The 15061-nt window shown below is 40.0% G+C and overlaps 1 protein-coding gene across 2 annotated transcripts in view; it reads left to right on the forward strand.

Annotated features, from left to right (window-relative positions):
• NUFIP2 (nuclear FMR1 interacting protein 2) overlaps positions 1 to 15061 on the forward strand; it is an 87548-nt gene that overhangs the window by 14575 nt on the left and 57912 nt on the right. For both annotated transcript variants that reach the window (XM_053706163.1, XM_053706164.1), the window contains exon 2: positions 3148 to 4839. In XM_053706163.1, the coding sequence (XP_053562138.1) occupies positions 3148 to 4839 (1692 nt within the window). The remainder of the gene's footprint in view (positions 1 to 3147; positions 4840 to 15061) is intronic.

The raw sequence follows: 15061 nt of genomic DNA on the forward strand, positions 1-15061 counted from the left end.
CTTTATGCATGGAAGTTCTAGGTCTGATTGCTTCATCAGATGCAATTCAATTTGCTTGGTTTCTTATGAGACCTCTTTATATATGCATAATTCATCAGTGCTCCAAGGGCTCTTCTAAGCTTTCTCAAAGGATCCTTTTGGATCCAGCTACATGGAATTCTCTGTCCTGGCGGATAGAGAATTCCATTCCTCTGGGTTGGGCTACAGTATGGGAGTTTTGGCCTTTTCAGGATATGAGGTTACCAATAAACATCCTGGAATTCTGTACTATCTTCAGGGCTCTCAAGCAGTGTGCTCTCTTGAAAGAAGGGACTTTGGTTCCAATCAGACAGTGTTACAGTGGTCAATTACCAGGGGGGAACTCGCAGTTGGTAGTCTCACATATTCTGTCTTGGGTAGAGAAGTCTTTGCACGGTTTCTACCATTCATATCCCAGGGCTAAAACATTGGAAAGCAAATTATCCGTCATCTAGCTCTTCATCAATGGGAATGGACTTTACATCATGAAGTGTGCAATCGGATGGGTTCTCATTTGAACAACAAACTTCCCAGATATTTTGCAAGGTCAAGGGACCCTTAGGCATAGTTTGTAGATGTCCTAGCAGCTCTTTGGTCATTTCATCTTGCTTATATTTTTTCCTCCAATAGTTCTGTTACCCAGAGTAATATCTCTGATCAAATAAGAGCAATCGTCATTGATTTTGATTGCTCCAGCCTGGCCTCGCAGAACTGGTTCAGATGTCCAGCTGTCCCCCAAGACCTATCTCAAGGTCCCTTTTTTATCGTCAAGATCTTGAGTCTCTCAACTTGAAGGCATGGAGGTTAAAAGCCTAATTTTAAATTAAGAGTTTTTTCAGATGAGGTGATTAAAACCTTAATTTAGGCCCAAAAATTTTTTTTTTGGAGGAAAATATATCATAAAAATTGCTTGTTTGTTTTTTTTTTTGTTTGTTTTTTTTCTTACCTGGTGTGAGGAAAAATGGTTTTAGTTGGCATTATTTTAGAGTTCCCAGAATCTTCAGTTTTTACATGAGGGCTTAGATAAAGGTTTAAAGGGTCAGATATCAGCTTTGTTTTATTTTTTTAATCCAGACATTTTGTTCATGATTTAGTCTGGATTAAACCAGTAACCAAGTCAAATCACTCCTCCTTGGAACTGAAATTTGGTTCTAAGCGGTTTACAGGATTCCCCTGTTTGGACATACAGCTGTTATAATGGAAAGTATTGATTCTTCTAGAAATATCATCTGCTAGAAGGATTTCAGAGTTGTCTTCTCTTTCTTGTGATGCTCCTTATCTCTTCTTTCACCTGGATAAGGCAATCTTAAATTTGCCTTTTTTTTTTTAAACAAACGTTATGTCTTCTGATAACATCAATTGGGAAATTTAGTGTCCCTTCTCTTTGTCCTAATCCTCAAAATTGTAAGGAAAAATATGGAAAGACTTTTACATAATTTGGATGTTAGAGCTTTTACGTTTTTACTTGCAAGCTACAAAATATTTTAGGCAATCTTCTAATCTATTTATTCATTACTCAGTCTACAAAAAGGCCACTGCAGTTACTTAAGCTTCTTGGCTAAAACGTATGAATCACAAGGCTTACTCGGAGGCGGGTAAGTCTCCTCCAAAATGCATTACAGCTCATTCTACAAGATCAGTTTACACTTTCTTGGCTTTTAAATATTGGGTTTCTGTTGAACAAATTTGCAAGACAGCAACCTAGTCCGTTGCTACATATTTTTACAAAAGTCCATCATTTTGATGTTTATGCTTTCTCTGAAGTGGCTTTTGGTAGGAAGGTCCTCCAGGCATAAGTGAAGGCGGCAGGCACCTAATTCCAAAACAATTTGTGATATGTGAGACTGGCATACCGGTGACTTAAAAGGGATGAAGTGCTCTTGGATGTTTTTGGGAAACTTTGCCGCCTCCTAGTGACCAGGAGTTGAATCCCAAGAGTAATGGATCGTAAACTCTCCACCAAAAAAAAAAAAGAAATTAATTGATTATGAAAGCATACATTATATTTTTGCAAGAAAACAAATTGTTTGCAGTGTTTTGTTTTTTGTTTTTTTTTTTGTTTTTTTTTTACGGTCTGTTTTTTTTCTGTTTTAACATTTTTGTTTTTACTAAATGAACACACTTTAATAACCATATACGTATAGACTGATTTTGAATGAGATTGTAATGTCATTGCTGCATATTGACTGACCTATTGGTGCTTCTGGGCTTATTTTAAGTAACAGATTATTCTAAGTGTCAAAAAGATAAGCAAGATGTAATTAATATTACGTTTTCTCAACTTTTTTTAATTTTCTTTCTTTTTTTTTTGTCGTATTTAGTTTGAAAATTCAAATTCCTATTTTGTATAGTACATTAGATAAAAGCTAATTGTGCTTATAATTAATCATAATTCACTGATGGGTCTCACAATTGCAGTTCTACAAAATGTTGATATTTTTTATTTTTTTTGTAAACAACTTATACTGTTAATTTTAAACCTACATTATTCTAATGGTATGATTCAAAATCTACCTACCTACTTTTTTTTTTTTTTTTAAAACATTTTATGTTCTTAAAGAGACATAATGATAAAAACTGAAATATATATATATAACTGCATTTATTTTAAATTGAAACATTTTTACAAAACATTTATAGTAGCAAAAATGCTTTTACTATTTCAACAGCATATGTGCATATTCTACCTACGCTCTATGCACCCTAATTCAAACACTGGTGTTCATCATGTCATAAAAGCCACTGCCAACTCTCGGAGCAGATGTGGTGTTTGAATACAGGTGCATATTCAAACAGCTGAAACAGAAATAGCTTTTTCTAGATACATTTTTGCTTATAGTTATAGATATATTTAAAAAATGTTTTTTTTTTCAAACTTAAATTAACTCATCATGCACATTTCATTGTTGACCATTTATGTCCCTTTAAGTATATTAATTGTTTTTGAAGAATTTGTTATGGCATCAAAGAATCTTGGCTTTCCAACCTTTTTTTTTCTTTCTGTTGAACAAGTTCAGTCATTTGTAAATGTAGTAGATAAAATGTTATATCTAATACAAGATTAAAACTCTTGATAAAGTCATCTACACCTGCTCTTCCACAAAACTAACATTTTCATTTTCTTTTTAGGACATGGAGAGCTAAATGGTACAGCAGGAGAAAGATACCCACCTCCAAAGACCCTGGGCTCCGACAAAGCTGCAAACCAGACTGCTTCTAGGGTATCCAACGGCAACCAGCAAGTTGTTGTTGATACAAACATCAATCCCAAGCAGCAAGTAAAAGCCCACAATTTTGGAAAAGCGGGAAGTAAAACTAAAACTCTTCTCCATAAAAACAGTATGGACAAAAAGAATGAAAAGTCTTATGAAAGCAAAACGAAAGATACTAAATGCACAGATAAGGGCGAGGTAGGGCCATTTCAAAATGGTTTGCTGGCAAACAACTCTGGATATATAACTAACGGTTATGTGTCCAAATGTGCAGAAAATGATGGTAGTGGCTCTGAAAGTGGATATGCTACTCCCAAGAAGAGGAAAGATAGGTGCAACAATGTCAAGGGTGCTGGGGGTTTCAACTCTGTAATGGACAAAACTACGGACACTGATGTCAAGCTGGAATCTGAGAGTTCCAAACCAGATCCACTTGTAGACCAGAAGGGAGGAGGCAGAATGGATAATGCTAAAGCCTCCTGGAAATGTGATTCTGGTATGACTGGTGCAAGCAGGGGTAAACCAAACTCTGCAGATGTACAGAGGAAAAACTCTGATGTTAAACCCTTAGGAAGCAAAAAGTTTGATGACAGGCCTAAGGGGAAAGTCTCCCCAGCTGCCTCTTCAAAGGAGGATTCTTGGACTTTATTTAAACCACCTCCCGCTTTCCCAGTGGACAACAGTAGTGCTAAAATCGTTCCCAAAATAAGTTATGCAAGCAAAGTTAAAGAAAACCTCAACAAGGCAGCCCAGAACAATTCTGCTTCATCTTCACTAGCCTTCTCTCCAGTGGCTGGTGAAGTAATAAATTTGAACTGCGTTTCCCAAGTCCCCATGTCTGCTATGAAATCTGTATCAACAGTTAACTTTCCCAATGGTCCCCTTTTAGCAGGAGCCGATTTGAGTTCATATCTCCCTGCTATCCAGCCTCTCTTGGCTACTGCTGCTAGTACTGTATCACACACACTGCCTGGGGGAGCAGAGTCTTTCCCTACAGAAGCAGCTTCTGCCCTAACCCCTTGTGATCAAAAGAAATCTAGCCTTTTTATGTACCCTTCAAATATGCAACAAACACTGCCGACCACAACACAGGGAGATCTGTCTGGTCAGGCAAATCAACACAGTCTAGGAGAAATATTTCAGAACCAATGGGGATTATCTTTCATAAACGAGCCTAGTGCTGGCCCAGAGGCAGGAGTGGCTAAACCTACCTGTGGGCAAATTACCTGGGAGGGCGCCATTACATCGGTTTCACAGGGTGCTGAAGTAGTTGCCTCAGGAAATGAACGCCCAGTTTTCCCCAAGGCCTATGAGCTGGAGAAACGGACTAGCCCTCAGGTTCCAGATGGTGCTTCTCTGAAAGTGGCTCATGGGTCTGGGGTAGAGTGTACTGGGTTATCCTCAGAGCCACAGCAAATAGTTGAGCTGCAAAAGACTGATTCTAGCCAGGTTTCTTTAGTGTTTCAAGCTAAGGTTTACGAGATGGAAGTTCCTCCTCGGACCTCTTTGACAAACACTTTACAGACCTCCGCCAAAGATAAGAGGTACCTCGGAGGCCTTGAATGGGGTTCTAATGACCTGAAGGCTGCTATTCTATATCACACTAAAGGTAAAGAATGTGACATTATAAAGTTGTGTAAAAATCTATTTTTTAGAAGCTTTGCTCTGTTCCCATTATTTTTAAGATGCATAGCTTTTAGCATTTAAAGGTCCACTCAATGCAGTAGAAGTGCATAATAAAAAGGCAATGATTTACCACCTACTCTGAATTTCAAATAAGCAGTAGATTTATTTTCTGACATTTAATTTTTTCCCCCCCATTTTCCGGCCCCCTGTATCATGTGACATACATCAGCCAATCAGATTAGTATACATATACCCTGTGAGCTTGTGCACATGCTCAGTAGGATCTTGTTCCTCAGAAAATGTGCATATAAAAAAACCCTGCAACATTGGATAATGGAAGTAAACTGGGAAAGGGTCTTAAAACAGCATGCTCTTTCTGAATCCTAAAAGTTTATTTTGACTTGAGTGTCCCTTTTCTCCTGTTAAGTGTAGTCAGTCCACGGGTCATCATTACTTATGGGATATTAACTCCTCCCCAACAGGAAGTGCAAGAGGATCACCCAAGCAGAGCTGCTATATAGCTCCTCCCCTCTACGTCACACCCAGTCATTCTCTTGCACCCAACAAATAGATAGGATGTGTGAGAGGACTGTGGTGATTAAACTTAGTTTTTTATATCTTCAATCAAAAGTTTGTTATTTTAAACGACACCGGAGTGTGTTGTTTCCTTCTCAGGCAGAATTTGAAGAAGAATCTACCTGAGTTTTTGTATATGATCTTAGCGGACGTAACTAAGATCCGTTTGCTGTTCTCGGCCATTCTGAGGAGTAAGGTAACTTCAGATCAGGGGACAGCGGGCAGGTTCACCTGCAAAGAGGTATGTTGCAGTATATTATTTTCTAAGGAATGGAATTGACTTTGAAAATACTGCTAATACCGATATAATGTAAGTACAGCCTTAAATGCAGTAGTAGCAACTGGTATCAGGCTGACATGTATATATGTTAACACTTAAGTATTTCTGGGGAATGGCACTTCACTGGGAAAATACTGTATGCATATATCTTTTAGCCTAACTTGCAGTGGGAGCGACTAGCAACAGGCTTTTTAAAGACATTTCATATATTTGATTTTAAACGTTTACTGGCATGTTAAATCGTTTAATTCTCTGAGGTACTTGGTGAAAATTGTTTTGGGCTTTATTTTCCACATGGCTGTCGTTGTTTTAAATTAAAACAGTTTACTGAGCTCCCCTCACTGTTGTAGTGTGAGTGGGAGGGGCCTATTTTGGCGCTTTTACTACGCATCAGAAATTCAGTCACAGTCTGTCTTTTTCTCCCTGCATGATCCAGGACGTCTCCACAGAGCTCAGGGGTCTTCAAAACTAGTTTTGAGGGAGGTAATCACTCACAGCAGACCTGTGAGACTGTGCTTGACTGTGATAAAAACGTTTATATTGTCAATTGTTATACGTTTTTTTTTTTTTTTTTTTTTTCTGATATTAAGGGTTAATCATCCATTGCTAATGTGTGCAATCCTTTGCTAATTTTGTTTTATATAACTAATCCGGTTCATTGTTATTTAACTGTGACAGTTTTTGTGTGCTTCTTAAAGGCACAGTAACGTTTTTACATATTGCTTGTAAATTTAGTTGAAAAGTATTTCCAAGCTTCCTAGTCTAATTGCTAGTTTGTTTAAACATGTCTGACTCAGAGGAAACTCTTTGTGCAATATGTTCAAAAGCCGAAGTGGAGCCCAATAGAAATTTATGTACTAATTGCATTGATGCTACTTTAAATAAAAGTCAATCTGTACATGTCAAGCAACATTCACCAGACAACGAGAGGGAAGTTATGCCGACTAACTTGCCTCACGTGTCAGTACCTGCATCTCCCGCTCAGGAGGTGCGTGATATTGTAACGCCAAGTACATCAGGGCGGCCATTACAAATCACTTTACAAGACATGGCTAATGTTATGACTGAAGTTTTGTCTAAATTGCCAGAACTTAGAGGTAAACGAGATCACTCTGGGATGAGAACAGAGTATACTGATAATGCTAGGGCCATGTCTGATACTGCGTCACAATTTGCAGAGCATGAGGACGGAGAGATTCATTCTGCGGGTGACGGATCTGATCCAAATAAATTGGATTCAGACATTTCAAATTTTAAGTTTAAGCTGGAAAACCTCCGTGTGTTGCTAGGGGAGGTGTTAGCGGCTCTGAATGATTGTAACACAGTTGCAATCCCAGAGAAAATGTGTAGGTTGGATAAATATTTTGCGGTACCGACGAGTACTGACGTTTTTCCTATACCTAAGAGACTTACTGAAATTATTACTAAGGAGTGGGACAGACCCGGTGTGCCTTTCTCACCCCCTCCTATATTCAGAAAAATGTTTCCAATAGACGCCACCACACGGGACTTATGGCAAATGGTCCCTAAGGTGGAGGGAGCAGTTTCTACTTTAGCTAAGCGTACCAATATCCCGGTGGAGGATAGCTGTGCTTTTTCAGATCCAATGGATAAAAAGTTAGAGGGTTACCTTAAGAAAATGTTTGTTCAACAAGGTTTTATATTACAACCCCTTGCATGCATTGCGCCTGTCACGGCTGCGGCTGCATTTTGGTTTGAGTCTCTGGAAGACACCCTTGACTCAGCGACATTAGATGAGATTTCACTTAAGCTTAAAACCCTTAAGCTAGCTAATTCATTTATTTCTGATGCCGTAGTACATTTAACTAAACTTACGGCTAAGAATTCCGGATTCGCCATTCAGGCACGCAGAGCGCTGTGGCTAAAATCCTGGTAAGCTGATGTAACTTCTAAATCTAAATTACTTAACATACCTTTCAAGGGGCAGACTTTATTCGGGCCCGGTTTGAAAGAAATTATCGCTGATATTACGGGAGGTAAAGGCCATGCCCTGCCTCAAGACAGAGCCAAACCTAGGGCTAGACAGTCTAATTTTCGTGCCTTTCGTAACTTCAAGGCAGGAGCAGCATCAACTTCCTCTGCTCCAAAACAGGAAGGAGCTGTTGCTCGCTACAGACAAGGCTGGAAACCTAACCAGACCTGGAACAAGGGCAAGCAGGCCAGAAAACCTGCTGCTGCCCCTAAGACAGCATGAAGTGAGGGCCCCCGATCCGGAAGCGGATCTAGTGGGGGGCAGACTCTCTCTCTTCGCCCAGGCTTGGGCAAGAGATGTCCAGGATCCCTGGGCGTTGGAGATCATATCTCAGGGATATCTTCTGGACTTCAAAGCTTCTCCTCCACAAGGGAGATTTCACCTTTCAAGGTTGTCAACAAACCAGATAAAGAAAGAGGCGTTTCTACGCTGTGTACAAGACCTTTTACTAATGGGAGTGATCCACCCAGTTCCGCGGTCGGAACACGGACAAGGGTTTTACTCAAATCTGTTTGTGGTTCCCAAAAAAGAGGGAACCTTCAGTCCAATATTGGATTTAAAGATCCTAAACAAATTCCTAAGAGTTCCATCGTTCAAGATGGAAACTATTCGGACAATCTTACCCATGATCCAAAGAGGTCAGTACATGACCACATTAGATTTAAAGGATGCTTACCTTCACATACCGATTCACAGAGAACATTACCGGTATCTAAGGTTTGCCTTCCTAGACAGGCATTACCAGTTTGTAGCTCTTCCCTTCGGGTTGGCTACGGCTCCAAGAATCTTTACAAAGGTTCTGGGCTCTCTTCTGGCGGTACTAAGACCGCGAGGAATTTCGGTAGCTCCGTACCTAGACGACATTCTGATACAAGCGTCAAGCTTTCAAACTGCCAAGTCTCATACAGAGTTAGTACTGGCTTTTCTAAGGTCGCATGGGTGGAAAGTGAACGAGGAGAAGAGTTCTCTCTTACCACTCACAAGAGTTCCCTTCTTGGGGACTCTTATAGATTCTGTAGAAATGAAAATTTACCTGACAGAGGACAGGTTAACAAAGCTTCTAAATGCTGCCGTGTCCTTCATTCCATTCAACACCCGTCAGTGGCTCAATGCATGGAGGTAATCGGCTTAATGGTAGCGGCAATGGACATAGTTCCTTTTGCACGCCTGCACCTCAGACCGCTGCAATTGTGCATGCTAAGTCAGTGGAATGGGGATTACTCAGATTTGTCCCCTATGCTGAATCTGGATCAGGAGACCAGAGATTCTCTTCTATGGTGGCTTTCTCGGCCGCAACTGTCCAGGGGGATGCCCTTCAGCAGACCAGACTGGACAATTGTAACTACAGACGCCAGCCTTCTAGGTTGGGGCGCTGTCTGGAATTCCCTGAAGGCTCAGGGATCATGGACTCAAGAAGAGAGTCTCCTTCCAATAAACATCCTGGAAGTGAGAGCAGTTCTCAATGCCCTACTGGCTTGGCCTCAGTTAGCAACTCTGAGGTTTATCAGGTTTCAGTCGGACAACATCACGACTGTGGCTTACATCAACCATCAGGGAGGGACAAGAAGTTCCCTAGCGATGATGGAAGTATCAAAGATAATTCGCTGGGCAGAGTCTCACTCTTGCCACCTGTCAGCGATCCACATCCCAGGAGTGGACAACTGGGAGGCGGATTTCCTAAGTCGCCAGACTTTTCATCCGGGGGAGTGGGAACTTCATCCGGAGGTCTTTGCCCAAACACTTCGACGTTGGGGCAAACCAGATGTGGATCTCATGGCGTCTCGCCAGAACGCCAAGCTTCCTCGTTACGGGTCCAGGTCCAAGGACCCGGGAGCGGTCCTGATAGATGCCTTGACAGCACCTTGGACCTTCAGGATGGCTTATGTGTTTCCACCATTTCCGATGCTTCCTCGTTTGATTGCAAGGATCAAACAGGAGAAAGCATCAGTGATTCTAATAGCGCCTGCGTGGCCACGCAGGACCTGGTATGCAGATCTAGTGGACATGTCATCCTGTCCACCTTGGTCTCTGCCTCTGAGACAGGACCTTCTAATTCAGGGTCCTTTCAAACATCAAAACCTAATTTCTCTGAAGCTGACTGCATGGAAATTGAACGCTTAATTTTATCAAAGCGTGGATTTTCAGAGCCAGTAATTGATACCTTAATACAGGCTAGGAAACCTGTTACCAGGAAAATTTACCATAAGATATGGCGTAAATACTTACACTGGTGCGAATCCAAGGGTTACTCATGGAGTAAGGTTAGGATTCCTAGGATATTGTCTTTTCTACAAGAAGGTTTAGAAAAGGGTTTATCTGCTAGTTCGTTAAAGGGACAGATCTCAGCTCTGTCCATCCTTTTACACAAGCGTCTGTCAGAAGTTCCAGACGTTCAGGCTTTTTGTCAGGCTTTGGCCAGGATTAAGCCTGTGTTTAAATCTGTTGCTCCACCGTGGAGCTTAAACTTAGTTCTTAACGTTTTACAGGGTGTTCCGTTTGAACCCCTTCACTCCATTGATATCAAGCTGTTATCTTGGAAAATTCTGTTTTTAATGGCTATTTCCTCGGCTCGTAGAGTCTCTGAATTATCAGCCTTACATTGTGATTCTCCGTATCTGATTTTTCATTCACATAAGGTAGTTCTGCGTACTAAACCTGGGTTCTTACCTAAGGTAGTCACTAACAAGAATATCAATCAAGAGATTGTTGTTCCATCATTGTGTCCTAACCCTTCTTCAAAGAAGGAACGACTTCTGCACAATCTAGATGTAGTCCGTGCCCTGAAATTTTATTTACAGGCAACTAGAGATTTTCGACAAACTTCTTCCCTGTTTGTCGTTTATTCTGGACAGAGGAGAGGTCAAAAAGCATCTGCTACCTCTCTATCCTTTTGGCTTCGTAGCATAATACGTTTAGCCTATGAGACTGCTGGACAGCAGCCTCCTGAAAGGATTACAGCTCATTCTACTAGAGCTGTGGCTTCCACTTGGGCCTTTAAGAACGAGGCCTCTGTTGAACAGATTTGCAAGGCTGCAACTTGGTCTTCTCTTCATACTTTTTCCAAATTTTACAAATTTGACACTTTTGCTTCTTCGGAGGCTGTTTTTGGGAGACAGGTTCTTCAGGCAGTGGTTCCTTCCGTATAGAGATCCTGCCTGTCCCTCCCGTCATCCGTGTACTTAGCTTTGGTATTGGTATCCCATAAGTAATGATGACCCGTGGACTGACTACACTTAACAGGAGAAAACATAATTTATGCTTACCTGATAAATTCCTTTCTCCTGTAGTGTAGTCAGTCCACGGCCCGCCCTGTTTTTTAAGGCAGGTCTAAATTTTTTAATTATACTCCAGTCACCACTGCACCCTATAGTTTCTCCTTTCTCGTTTGGTTCCTGGTCGAATGACTGGGTGTGACGTAGAGGGGAGGATCTATATAGCAGCTCTGCTTGGGTGATCCTCTTGCACTTCCTGTTGGGGAGGAGTTAATATCCCATAAGTAATGATGACCCGTGGACTGACTACACTACAGGAGAAAGGAATTTATCAGGTAAGCATAAATTATGTTTTTTTAATAAAAAAAGTAATAGAACTTTGACTTATTAAGGCAAATCCATACACTTTTTAAGGCATATGAACTTAAAGGACAATTAACACAGTAGGAAAGCATTATCAATAAATGCATGATAAATTAAACAGTGCAAATTTCAAAGTTAATTTTATTTTCCTTCCAACTGCATCATGTGAAAACCATCAGCCAATCACAAAATGCATATACGTATATTTGGTGAATCTTGCACATGCTCAGTAGGAGCTGCTGCTTCAAAGTGTGCATAAAAAATACTGTGCATGTTTAGACAATAGATGTGAATTGGAACGTTGTTTAAAATTGTCTGCTATATCTGAATCATGAAAGTTTAATTTTGACTTTAGTGTTCATTTTAAAGGGATTTGAAAGTGATGTATGCACTTTTTAAAGCAATACTTGAGTTATTAAAAAATGCACAATAAAATAATGTGCATGATTTATTTGCTTAATAATAAAGCACACTTTCTTCAGCTGCATCTTCTAATCTGGTACCACCCCAAGCTGTTTTTGTCCTACACAACTTTTCTCTCTGCAGTGAGAAACTGCATCAACTGACCAATGGTTGTGTAACTGGCTTATGAATTTGGTAATTGCCTGAGAGGAACAATGTAAAACAAAAACAAGCATCAATGTACAGTCTGGATTAAGAGTCTCTCAGCTTTAGTGTCAATTTTTATTTTGCCAAAATACTGCATGCAAAATTATGTTTTCAGTTATTTTACTATAAGTAATTTGGTTGAGCCTCAGCCAAGTGTGTTAATATTTTTGCTGGGTGAGGGTACAAAGTGTAATTTGCAAAAGCTTTATAGAAAAAAATGTGATTTCCCCCCCTTTGTTTTTTTTTTATGTATGCTGTACAAGTTAGAAAATATTTTTGCTTTCCTCAGTTTCAAATCTTACTGCAGCCTCTGGCGCTTTCTACTGCCCTACAGTGAACATTTATTGTTCATTACTCCTTTTATCGGATATGATTTGACTGCCTGCCAGACGTATTTAGCTTCAAAGCTATAATGTATCAAAAATGAAGAACAAAAGCTCTGGTGTACATAAGCAATTGTGGACTACTGAATGCTTCTAACTATGGGCCAGATTCCCTAAAGCTCTCTGGATTTGGGAGATTCTTTAAAAAGTCTTGCTATAGAAGACAGTGACACACACACGCAAAGCACAAATTAATCACAGCATTTAAAAGGACAGTCTACTCCAGAATTTTTATTGTTTAGAAAGATAGATGATCCCTTTATTACCCATTCCTTAATTTTATATAACCAATAATATACCTTTTACCTCTGTGATTACCTTGTATCTAAGCCTCTGCAGACTGCCCCCTTATTTCAGTTCTTTTGACAGACTTGCATTTTAGCCGATCAGTGCCCTCTCATAAGTAACTCCTAGGGCATGAGCACAATGTTCTCTATATGGCGCACATGAACCAATGCCATCTAGCTGTAAAAACCTCAAATGCATTGAGATAAGGGGCAGCCTTCAAGGGCTTACAAATTGGCATATGAGCCTACCTAGGTTTAGCGTTTAAGAATACCAAAGAGAACAAGGCAAATTTGGAGAGGCCTTCAAGGGCTTACAAATTGGCATATGAGCCTAACGAGGTTTAGCTTTTAACTAAGAATACCAAGAGAACAAAGCAAATAGGATGATAAAAGTGAATTGGAAAGTTGTTTAAAATTACATGCCCTATCTGAATTATGAAAGTTTAATTTTGACTAGACTATCCCTTTAACATAGTTTTATTATTAATTTAATGCTGTTTTGTGCATTAAGCTTTGGAAACATTGAATGTTGGCTAATTTTAGCTTAGTGTGGACTACATTTTTAGCCAGGTGGTCAGTAAAATTCGGCGGGTGGTGCACCCATTAAAAAGATCATAGGGAGAAGACTGTTTAGATAGGACGAGGCATAAAGTGATAGGTCAAAATTGTAATGCGCATAGGTGTATTTCAATGTGGAATATAAGTATTTTGTACTATTCCCCAATTAGCAAAAATGTTTTTAGTATAAAATTACTGTTTATAAGTGGCATACGCACATATGCTGCTCACCAGTATTCAAACACCCCACCTTTTCAGAGAGTCAGTGGTGGCTTGTATCACACAAATTACATCTTCACAGAAGCAATACACACCATCTGTGCGTATGCCAGAGAAAAACAGTAATAATGTTTACTAGAAGCATTTTTGCTAATAAAAGTATATTGCAAAAATGCTTCTATTGCAAATTGAAATGCATTTATGCACACTTAAATTTTGACCTTTCTATCCCTTTTTAAAAGGACAGTAAACATCTTGCAATTACAAGCGTTTCTGCAGCTTTGCAAAAACTTAACATGGTGGCAGAGTGTCAAAAAGTTTTTAATTTATTAAGACCTTGTTTTCCATAGCCGAATTCAACACACAAATTTTTTTGGAGGACTTGTCAGTGGAGTAGAAGCTAGCCAGGCTCATTATAGGCCAGTGTGACAAATCAAACCTTTTCAATGTCACAATAGAGAGGTGTGGACATGAAGGGGTTAATAGCACACAGCTCTGGTTCCCTTAACTTTGTAACCCTACAAAAGTACCTTTAAAAGGGACACCACATTAAACCCCCAAATCCTGTCCACACTGCTCTAATTAACAATTTCTGCCACCACCAAAACGCTGAAATTAAAGGCGCATTTTGGAACCCCCAAAAACTCACAATTTAACAATTAGGTAACATGCCTTTTAACCTTGTCTCAACAGAGTGTGAATTCAGATATTAGAGCCTAAAGACAGAATGAGATTTTCAATGTGTTTAATAACAAAATAATCAATACAGGTTACACAGTGCGAAATTATAAAGACATTCAAAATAACATACAGTTGCAAAGGTACAATTCTTTAAAATGAAAATGGGACATAAAAATAATAGAAACACAATATCCAACTTATTACCAAGTTCCTTTTAGATATGTGGAGAACTGCTTTTCATGGTGTTAGCTGCTTGGGTACCAGGGCAATTCTAACCAAAAGTCTTTCTGTTACATACACTTAAACTAAACTTTCTTTGTCTTGTCAAAGACACCGCTCTTGTTATAATTTACTATGAGGTTAGCCAATGCACAGCTAGCCATGGCTTACAGTATGTCTCCAAGAGGAGGGTTTGAAACTTTCACATTCCTACATTCATACACACACTACAAAGAGCATTTCACATTAAACCTGTGACAGGCTAAGAAGGGGGGAGGGGGGTGTTAGCTGCAGATTTCACACAAAGAACAAGCAATTCACATTAACTATTTCCAGACTGAGATCACAATTCCACCTCTGCTGGGTAGCCAATCCAGGTATCCTCTACTCCACATGATTGTATCGTGACACTTCCCCTTTTAAAATGGGGGAAATAGGGGGTCTTAGTCTTTCCTCGTTCATAAGACCAGATCTGCCCTTTTTTGCACACTCTCTGAATTAATTTGCCCACTGCAACAGCATCAACTGACACAATTTCTCTTGTGGAGGACACTCTCTTGCAGGATATCATACACTCCTTGCACTCACTCTAACTCATAAAGGGATCTAGCACCCCCTCAGGGTAACTCACTAGGGAAATAAGGGCACTTCTTGCAATGCTTAAGCCAGATAGTCCACTGTTCACACCTACTCCAGTATGCTCTGTAGGGGTAGCAGGTTCAGTAGTCACTGCAGCTACTGGACCCACACATTCTCTATCCATGGTACACACAACTATGGGAGAGCTGCGGGGGGAAGTTACATCTCCCTCCCTCTCCACATCTG

This window comes from Bombina bombina, chromosome 3 (assembly GCF_027579735.1).
Source record: "Bombina bombina isolate aBomBom1 chromosome 3, aBomBom1.pri, whole genome shotgun sequence".
Classification (NCBI taxonomy): domain Eukaryota; kingdom Metazoa; phylum Chordata; class Amphibia; order Anura; family Bombinatoridae; genus Bombina; species Bombina bombina.